Source organism: Liolophura sinensis, chromosome 1 (genome assembly GCF_032854445.1).
Source record: "Liolophura sinensis isolate JHLJ2023 chromosome 1, CUHK_Ljap_v2, whole genome shotgun sequence".
NCBI lineage: Eukaryota > Metazoa > Mollusca > Polyplacophora > Chitonida > Chitonidae > Liolophura > Liolophura sinensis.
This window is the reverse complement of record NC_088295.1, coordinates 92,640,330-92,651,517: the sequence shown is the minus strand read 5'-3', so window position 1 is coordinate 92,651,517 and position 11,188 is coordinate 92,640,330. Positions and strand designations below refer to the sequence as shown.

Below are 11,188 nucleotides of genomic sequence, written 5' to 3'. Positions count from 1 at the left end.
GACATATGAATTGAATTAACTTTAACATTCATTTTAATTCAAAGTACGATGGATACTTTCTTGTATACAGTGTAACAATTAATGGCACTGAAAATTTTAAGTTTATTGTGTGTGACAAAGCACAGACCTCACTGAGATCAGTTCTAACCAGATCGCAGACGACTACATAGCAGGGGCCTATCTATCCCAATCCAAAATCAGAAGTTTGCATAATAATGTGCAGGATTTAATACAGTGACACTTAGCTCTATGGGGCTATGTAGAAACATGGCCCTATATGCCAGCACTGACATACCCTGCACTCTTGCTTCTCAATGTGCTGTCCTGAACATACATTAGTCCGAGATTGCTCTCACCTTTGGCCAAGGACCGCCCCAAACCAACATCAGAGCGTTCTCCATTTAAAAACCTGGTTGGTTTGGGGCATTGGTTTGGGGCTATTCTTGGCCCATCAAACCTTTTGCCAAGCCAGATGCCTAAGCAATCTCGGACTAGTCCGCTGCATGACATGGTTGTCAGTAATCTCTGTAAGTCCATAATTTCTGCAACAAATGTCTGTGAGTTTAGTGAAATGCTTCACCTTGCAAGTGTGCGCAGGATCCGAACTTCTCTGTGTACATGTCCTACAAGCATTATCTGTCCTTCATGAGTCATGTTTGAAATTTTTGTGTGATTTATGTATTTATTTGATTGGTGTTTTACACCGTACTCAAGAATATTTCACTTATATGACAGTGACCAGCATTATGGTGGGAGGAAACCGGGCAGAGCCTGGTGGAAACCCACAACCATTCGCAGGTTGCTGCCAGACCTTCCCATGTACGGCTGGAGAGGAAGTCAGCACCAGCTGGACTTCAACTCACAGCGACCACACTGGTGAGAGGCTCCTGGGTCATTACGTTGCGCTAGCATGCTAAACAACTGAACCACGGAGGCCCCAATTTACGTATGATCACTCGGCTACACTCAGAGCATTTCTACTTCTCGTATATGGAGGCTTTCGCAGAAGAATCTGAAAGTGCACACGACTGTTTCCGAGTACTGCCTAGCGTACATTTGCGGAACATTCGCAACATGTCAAACATGGACGATGAGCTGATCTAGCGATGAGGGCCTACACAGAGAAGTTCTGTTCTGGTCAAGTGCACGTTTGCAAGGTGAAGCATATCACTATAACCAATGCAACGGAAAACAACAGTATGAAGAGGACAAGGCACCAAGAACCAAGAACGGCAGGGTAAGACAATGCTTGCATACAGGGCTGTGCTTTGACATAAACATTGCCCCATAGAGCTGAGTGGCATCTGTTTTTCTTTCTGGCACCGATTTCAGTGTGCCAATACTACACTTAACATGCTGCTGAGGCATAACTAGTTCACCGGGTCACACGTTCCATTGCTATTCATAATGTCTGATTTGATGTTGTCTTCTCTCCAAGTCAACTTGAACCCCACCAGTGAGCAACCGCGAGGGGAGACAACTATATCAAGACTGTGTTGTACCTCTACAGTCTAAGCTGAGCTAAATCTGAGGAATGCTTTGACATTTTACAAAGACAATCAAATTCTGCGATTTTTTTAGTTGCTCAGCGGCACAATCACAGGATGCGAACGCAAACCTACTCCTTCCCCAACAATGATATAAATGGCATGCACCACAAATCATACAACTTACGTTGTTGTGAACATATGATCGTCACTAACGTGAGATAGTACACATGTACACCAGTAGGGGGCGCTCCCCAGTGGGAAACCCTCCAGGTTGTATATTGACTTTCGGAAGGAAGGTTTCCGAAGTTTGACAGAGCGCACCAGGCACTTCCGGGTGACAGTAGCTGTAAGCCGGGCGTGTAAGCTGGAGGAACAAACTGATCGTCAAAGTATTGGATGCGGAAAGGTATTTTACAAGTCTGTGGAATTAAGCCAGTGGTGGGCAATGTCTGCTGTACGTCACCCACAGCTGAACTAAGTGATAGTAACACAACAGTCTACTATGAATGCGAGTGGGGCACAGGGTACCTATCACGATTTCACACTGATTCAGTGATTGAAGTTCAGACTGAATAGCGGAACATGTATGTATGTGTGTGTATATACAAACGTACTGGAAGTGCCAAAGTTTGGATTAGAACTGCTCACACAAGGTTAACAGTTTAAAAGCCAAATTTGGAATTGTTAACTTCCACTGTTTCACTCACACTTCTGGCTTAACCTCCCATATTTAGTTGTAGCACCACATCTACTCAGAGCATTTCTACTTCTCGTATATGGAGGCTTTCGCAGAAAAATCTGAAAGCGCACACGACTGTTTCCGAGTACTGCCTAGCGTGCATTTGCGGAACATTCGCGACATGTCAAACATGGAGGATGAGCTGTTCTAGCTATGTCTATTTCAAACCAGTGGTATGTACTCAGTAGCCAAGGTCTAGTTAACAGCTGAGAAGCCATCCATGGTAAAGTATGGGTGTGGGAACAGAGCCTTTTATGAGCCAAAACTTCCATGTCATATGGAAAAGTCAGGTGAAATACGTTTGCTGACGGCTTTGTGATCATCTGGACAATTTTTATCTCTTTCTGTGGCGTATACGAGTTTTGTAATTCCATAATATCTTCCTTTTATGCCCTGCTCACAAATATCACATCATAATTTTACACTGTCATATGATTAAAAAATTGTTAAGTATGTTAAACCCCAAGCACTCACTCACTCATTTTACATTTGCAGCTGTTGTTATTGAGAGCAGGACATGTGGACCTGTGGTTAACTCGCTCTCAAAATGTCAATATCTTGTCATTTTAAAAGCATCTGCCACTTTTTACATCTACATCACTCTAAGCTTTTAAAACAATATTGCCTTGTAATCTTTGCATGTGCATCTGTTCTGTGGATTGAAATACTGAAATAAGGTTGTGACATATTTTGACATGATGTCAGATTCTCAACAGACGTCAGCATAATTGATATACCAATTTATCAGGGTCAGTCGGGTAGACATGGAAGCAAGTGGCGAGTTGCACAAATCAGCCCTTTTTTTGATTTCAACTGAGATTTTCTGAGAAAATATCCAATGAAGATTAATGTCAATGGTTGCAAAAGGTGCATGAATGTCTTACCCTGCTGACAGGCCATGCATTAAGTGGATTTGGATATTAACTATTAAGTATCACTTATGCAGCGAGCTTTGCCGATGAGTTATCTAAATACAAATACAATGTGATACTCAGTGCACGTCATCCAGGCTAAGGTTGGCAGAAGTCTCTGTTTATCAGTAAATACAAATACAATGTGATAAACAGGTGCACATCATCCAGGCTAAGGTTGGCAGTAGTCTCCGTCTATCAGTAAATACAAATACAAATGTGATAATCAGGTGCACGTCATCCAGGCTAAGGTTGGCAGTAGTCTCCATCGATCAGTAAATGCAAATACAGTGTGATACTCAGGTGCACATCATCCAGGCTAAGGTTGGCAGCAGGCTCCATCGATCAGTAAATGCAAATACAATGTGATACTCAGGTGCACGTCATCCAGGCTAAGGTTGGCAGCAGGCTCCATCTATCAGAAAATACAAATACAATGCGATAAACAGGTGCACATCATCCAGGCTAAGGTTGGCAGTAGTCTCCATCTATCAGTAAATACAAATACAATGTGATACTCAGTGCACGTCATCCAGGCTAAGGTTGGCAGCAGTCTCCGTCTATCAGTAAATACAAATACAATGTGATACTCAGGTGCACGTCATCCAGGCTAAGATTGGTAGCAGTCTCCGTCTATCAGAAAATACAAATACAGTGTGATAAACGGGTGCACGTCATCCAGGCTAAGGTTGGCAGTAGTCTCCGTCTATCAGAAAATACAAATACAGTGTGATACTCAGGTGCACGTCATCCAGGCTTAGGTTGGCAGCAGTCTCCGTCTATCAGTAAATACAAATACATTGTGATACTCAGTGCACGTCATCCAGGCTAAGGTTGGTAGTAGTCTCCGTTTATCAGTAAATACAAATACAATGTGATAAACAGGTGCACATCATCCAGCCTAAGGTTGGTAGTAGTCTCCGTCTATCAGTAAATACAAATACAATGTGATAATCAGGTGCACATCATCCAGGCTAAGGTTGGCAGTAGTCTCCATCTATCAGTAAATACAAATACAATGTGATACTCAGGTGCACATCATCCAGGCTAAGATTGGCAGCAGGCTCCATCTGTCAGTAAATACAAATACATTGTGATACTCAGTTGCACATCCAGGCTAAGGTTGGCAGCAGTCTCCGTCTGTCAGTAAATACAAATACAATGTGATAATCAGGTGCACGTCATCCAGGCTAAGGTTGGCAGCAGGCTCCGTCTATCAGAAAATACAAATACAATGTGATAAACAGGTGCACATCATCCAGGCTAAGGTTGGCAGCAGTCTCCATCTATCAGTAAATACAAATACAATGTGATGCTCAGGTGCATGTCATCCAGGCTAAGATTGGTAGCAGTCTCCGTCTATCAGAAAATACAAATACAGTGTGATAAACGGGTGCACGTCATCCAGGCTAAGGTTGGCAGTAGTCTCCGTCTATCAGAAAATACAAATACAGTGTGATACTCAGGTGCACGTCATCCAGGCTTAGGCTGGCAGCAGTCTCCGTCTATCAGTAAATACAAATACATTGTGATACTCAGTGCACATCATCCAGGCTAAGGTTGGCAGCAGTCTCCGTCTATCAGTAAATACAAATACAGTGTGATACTCAGGTGCACGTCATCCAGGCTAAGGTTGACAGCAGTCTCCGTCTATCAGTAAATACAAATACAGTGTGATACTCAGGTGCACATCATCCAGGCTAAGGTTGACAGCAGTCCCCGTCTATCAGTAAATACAAATGCAGTGTGATACTCAGGTGCACGTCATCCAGGCTAAGGTTGGCAGCAGGCTCTGTCTATCAGTAAATACAAATACAATGTGATACTCAGGTGCACATCATCCAGGCTAAGGTTGGCAGCAGTCTCCGTCTATCAGTAAATACAAATACAGTGTGATACTCAGGTGCACGTCATCCAGGCTAAGGTTGACAGCAGTCTCCGTCTATCAGTAAATACAAATACAGTGTGATACTCAGGTGCACATCATCCAGGCTAAGGTTGACAGCAGTCCCCGTCTATCAGTAAATACAAATGCAGTGTGATACTCAGGTGCACGTCATCCAGGCTAAGGTTGGCAGCAGGCTCTGTCTATCAGTAAATACAAATGCAGTGTGATAAACAGGTGCACGTCATCCAGGCTAAGGTTGGCAGCAGTCTCCATCTATCAGTAAATACAAATACAATGTGATGCTCAGGTGCATGTCATCCAGGCTAAGGTTGGCAGTAGTCTCCGTCTATCAGTAAATACAAAAACAGTGTGATACTCAGGTGCACGTCATCCGGGCTAAGGTTGACAGTAGTCTCCGTCTAACAGTAAATACAAATACAACGTGATAATCAGTTGCACATCCGTGCTAAGGTTGGCAGCAGTCTCCATTTATCAGTAAATACAAATACAGTGTAATACTCAGGTGCATGCCATCCAGGCTAAGGTTGGCAGCAGGCTCTGTCTATCAGTAAATACAAATACATTGTGATACTCAGGTGCACGTCATCCAGGCTAAGGTTGACAGCAGTCTCCGTCTATCAGTAAATACAAATACAGTGTGATACTCAGGTGCACATCATCCAGGCTAAGGTTGACAGCAGTCTCCGTCTATCAGTAAATACAAATACAGTGTGATACTCAGGTGCACATCATCCAGGCTAAGGTTGGCAGCAGTCTCCGTCTATCAGTAAATACAAATACAGTGTGATAAACAGGTGCACGTCATCCAGGCTAAGGTTGGCAGCAGTCTCCGTCTATCAGTAAATACAAATACAGTGAGATACTCAGGTGCACGTCATCCAGGCTAAGGTTGACAGCAGTCTCCGTCTATCAGTAAATACAAATACAGTGTGATACTCAGGTGCACATCATCCAGGCTAAGGTTGGCAGCAGTCTCCGTCTATCAGTAAATACAAATACAGTGTGATACTCAGGTGCACATCATCCAGGCTAAGGTTGGCAGCAGTCTCCGTCTATCAGTAAATACAAATGCAGTGTGATACTCAGGTGCACATCATCCAGGCTAAGGTTGGCAGCAGTCTCCGTCTATCAGTAAATACAAATGCAGTGTGACACTCAGGTGCACGTCATCCGAGCTAAGGTTGGCAGCAGGCTCCGCCTATCAGTAAATATAAGCCATCCTTAGACTGTATTTCCTGATTATTTTATAGTAAGGGCTCTGAGTATGTAGAGCTGGAAAAAACAGCAAAGCAGTTTCATGTATGAAACAGTCAAAGGCCCATTCCAAATGATGGGATCAGACTATTTTTGTCTCTGATTACGGCATTGACATCTTGATTGGGTGTAAGATGAAAGTTTGCTGATCAGTTTATCCTGGTACCAGTGGTGGTATGAAAACAATGGTGACTGCTGGGTGTGGAATACCTGTATTTACATTGATGGCTTAAAATCTCCACTGAGTTGAATACAGTGAAGCAGCACTAGATAAAAGAGCGGTGAAAATCCAACAAGGAGACACATGCACTCTAAGGATTCCTTCGTCGTCATATGACTGAAAAATTGTTAAGTACGATGTTAAACCCCAAGCACACACTCACTCACTCTTAACATAGAGTAAGGTATATGTAGATGCAAGGCATTATGATTTGATAACTCTGGCTCTCTGGTACACAAATCCTTACACACATTATTCTAATGGTTAGTTTATAATGTGTAATAAATGTAAGCTAATAAGACATTCTGCGTCTTTTCCAGAGCGCTGAGAAGTGAAGGAGCTTAATCTGATCTCCAGCAGGAGTCGCCATAGTAACCATGACTGATAAGCCCATTCCAAGAAGGCCGCCTCCTCCAGTGCCTAAACCGGGTAGTGTCAAGGTTGTTCGCACACTCTACAACTACACTGCTCAGCAACCCGATGAGTTGTCATTTGAGGAGGGTGACACTCTGTATATCATTGACCAGTCAAACGAAAGCTGGTGGAAAGCCAAGAAAGGGAACAAGACAGGACTGGTTCCTAGTAATTACATAGAAACGAACACAGAGTCAATAGATCACCCTCTACACGAGGCAGCCAAGCGTGGTAACTTGGCCTTCATGCAAGAATGCATCAATAACCGAGTGTCTGTCAATAGTTTGGACAAGGCGTCCTCAACACCGCTGCACTGGGCTGCACATGGTGGCCACATTGAGTGCCTGGATACACTGCTATCTGTGCCAAACTGTGAGGTGAACGTACAGAACAAGCTCGGAGACACACCTCTTCATTCAGCTGCATGGAGAGGTCATTCAGATGCCGTGGTGTCTCTACTACAGAAGGGTGCCGACCCAACCATCAGGAACAGTGAGGGCAAACAACCGTATGATCTTGCCAAAAATCCTGAGTGTGCGGCTGCCTTGAAGCAGGCCACCGCCCCCCGCACCTACAGTAATGACTATGGGGACGAAGAAGATTCTGACTGAAAGCCATGGCTAGCTCATCAGTAGCTGCTAAACAGATACACCAACCAAGAACAACTATGCAATATTATTCCCAGTATCAAGATTGTTTCCTATAATCCGTGGAGAGATGTGTTGTTTTTTCTCTCACTTCTTCAGCTTTGTAATAAATAATGTCCCTGCTAAGGAGATTAATAAAATCAGGAATTATAACATAATATTTCCATAAATTCTTAAATTTCACAAAAGCTATTTTTCCTCTTCCCTCTGACAAACCACTGATAGCATAAATTATATTGTAGACATGTTACTAGTTTGCTATGCTTGTAATGCTACGACATAATAACCATCAAACCCATGAGTTAGTGAGGCAGCACTATATACTTCACAACTTGGGGACTATCTTCAGTTGAAGTTACACAAATGAAATTGTACAGGCTTTTATAACTAACATTTGAAGGAAGTATATATCAGAACCATTTTTAATTTATTTTTAGTTTTTTGTGACCTTGCTTACAACAACAGGGAATGTGCAGAAGGGGATAATTGTTAATTCTCTGAATTTGGAAAGGTTCTGTTTCAAAGGGCCGATCCCAAAGGGTATTTTACCTGAAATATTAGTGAGAGGGTCACAAGAAACAAATTAATTAACACTGGCCTTTAAAGCGATACATTTTTCTGTTGTGGGTCTGGTGACAATGACTTGAGTTTTTCACTCTGGAATGGATATCACTCTGCTCCATTACATATCTGTCTCTGAAGTGTTAAATACTGCAGGTAGTAACACAATAGATATCACAGCCACACATTCATTACATTCCCTAGAGGGCTTTGGTCAGCAGGGTCCATCCTCTATAGTGTAATGTATTAAACTATACATGTACCACAATCACCTTAGTTGATATCTCTCATTCATTTTTAACTATGCATCTTTTTCTGAAATATGAATTCACTGCACACATCATTTGTGATGTCCGTAGCCATGCTAGCAGTATTAAACAACAGGATCAGATTTTGTATGTCAGACAGGCCTTACATAAAGAATCTCACAACAACCAGATTTGTTGGTGTTTCGTCAGCTTGAAAGCATTTCGTTTTCTTTTCCTACACATATTTAGTTCTGGGGCCGCTTGCACGAAGTGATTGTAGCCTAAGTTCACTGTAACTAACATGGCAAAATATGCCTTTAACATGTGTCGCCATGGTAGCTGCAATCAACTTATGATCACTTTGTGCAAGTGGCTCCTGATATATAGACTGCAAGAAGAGAAATGATGATGTGTTTACAATCCTGTAAAAGTTGAAGGAATGTTGTAAGCTATGTGTAGTATTTAGCTCAGATACACTGTAGGAGTGATTGTTACAGCAGTCTGTTAAAACAGATTTTACCTGTACTTGATGGACTTTGTAAAGGGAGAAAAAATGCAGGGCCCTGGACATTGTTGCTGATGCATAAGTTAACAGATAGACATGTATATTTTTGGAAAAGGTTTTTAATGTTGTCATGCAGTCCTAAAAGGTTCTCAAGAAAAATTGTGATCTTATATCTCAGACATTTAAACAAATTTATAATTAGATTCTTCAATAATGCTTTGTGGTGTTACTTGGAATTAAGGGATGAATGGGTTAGAGTTACAGCTTGGTTTGTTTATTAATTCAAACAGAGCACTAAATCAATTAAATTCCTCTGAAGTTTTGGCAGTATTCCATGTTTATGTAGCTTTAAGCTCCACTGGGTCCACCCACTCTGGCCTGTCTTTTTGGATGGAGGGTTTTGCTTATAAATACATGTATGTATTTCATAGTATGTATGTACAGTTGAGTTCTATGATAAAGTATATATCATAACATCATATATTCTTCCATGTTTGCTAAAATTTTTATATTCATGTACCTCAGCTTAGATCTAATACATATATATTCAGCCATGTTTAGCTTTAGGTATATGCCTCCCCCCCAACCCCTCTTCCACCGCAGTGCCCGATAGCTACATCATCAGAGTGTCCAGAACCAATAAGTCAGAGACATCAGTGATAGGAAAGTTGTTACTTTATCATAGTTACATTTGTAACAGAGTTTAACTGTTGTTATTATGGAATGAAGCAATTATTCCTGGAAGTTTATTACATGGTTGTTTATGATGAAGAACAGGTGCACACCTGTTAGTGAGATCCTTGTCAGTAAATATATTCCCAGTTAGCATGTTATCTTATGAGCATTAAGCTGTTCAAATTTGTTAAAATTCAAGTTGCATATGATGTATGGGACAGGCCAGGGTAAAGACAACGGAGCTGGCAGAATGTACATGTACTGGCCCACATGAAGAAGACTGTATCAGTACTTCGAATGTCCTGTAGACGACACTAGTATGTATGAAGGGAGCAGGCCAAAGGACTTCCAGCGGCTTGTGAGTCCATGGTGACAATAACCAGGTGGCAATGATTTGAGCTGTCTAGCATTCATTGAATACCACTGGCCTTTGACCACTATGGTGTGCACAGGTTGGTGATTTACAGTGATTTGTCTCCGGCTATACTGGTACAGTCCACGTATGTGTAGTATAGAAAACTGGATTGTTATTTTAGGTCCTCCTAGAAAATGAAGTTTATAAGGAAAGAACTGAATGCAGATGGCTGCATGTAAGAATGCTGAGGTGGGTGGAAAATTGCTAGTTTTTCAGGAGATTATGTAACTGACAAGTAAGTTTACTATGTGGATGTACACATGTAGGCATGACCCGGGGGAATGAAAGACCGCTACTTTGCCAGCAAGCCTGTCAGATCAGGCTGTGTTCAGTGATCATTGCGTAACCATGTGACACTGTCCTGGGGAAGTAACAGTCTAGCATTCCTTAAACATCTGTAATAAAATACTGTATACTTTGTATCTCTCTCTGTTATTTTTCACATCAGGTGTATTCTGTTAAAAGGCAAGACAACAAATAATAAGCTGGATAGCTGTTTCCAGTGCGCTGAATCCAGATTTCATCGCTGCGGGTCAAAGAAAATCCATGTGACCATGCTAAAGCATTATGACCCTCGGCAGTTACACATGGTTCAGCAAAATCCATGTATTTCATTCCACTTGTCGTGACATCTAAAACTTTACATGGGTTCAAGGACAGTTTCAAGTCGAAAATTTAGAAAAACACATTTTAAGAAATTGGATTAGAATTGAATTCTGGGCTGTCACTGAAATAATGTTGTACTATAGACATAAATGATCATGTGCTGTTGTTTATCCCACCTATGGCACGTTACCCACATGCCAAACAGCTGTCAGGCTTATCTTATCAGAGTTAGGAATATTGGGGAAAACAGATCTGAACGGCCACGGACATGTTTTCTGAGGTGCTTGGTAACTTGTTATAGGGAATTCTTGCAGGGTTAAGGGATGCGCCACGTTAGAGCAACCAGAAACAAAACATTGCATCATTCGTACCCCACACACAGATGGTTATAAGGCAGTACAGGGTTGGAGTATTGTAAAAATCATTTGCACCCGACTGAATAAAATTGTTTCGGGTGTGCAACATCAAAAATAAACAGTCATATTTAAAAAGTTCCTGTGGAATAGGTTATTGATGCATGTATACATTTGTCTAGTGTTTGGTGTCTAGTGTTAGTGTTGTTTTGTCTTTTAAAGGGGTCTCTGGGATTGGATA

The 11,188-nt window shown here is 41.8% G+C and overlaps 1 protein-coding gene across 1 annotated transcript; it reads left to right on the top strand.

The window, feature by feature from the left end:
* Window positions 1–1,828: 1,828 nt before the first annotated feature.
* On the top strand, window positions 1,829–10,408 carry LOC135481762 (osteoclast-stimulating factor 1-like). Its single transcript, XM_064761445.1, has 2 exons — window positions 1,829–1,896; window positions 6,844–10,408. Exon 2 carries the CDS (start codon window positions 6,901–6,903, stop codon window positions 7,546–7,548), a length of 648 nt encoding a protein of 215 aa, XP_064617515.1. The 5' UTR covers window positions 1,829–1,896; window positions 6,844–6,900; the 3' UTR covers window positions 7,549–10,408.
* The last annotated feature ends 780 nt before the right edge of the window (window positions 10,409–11,188 follow it).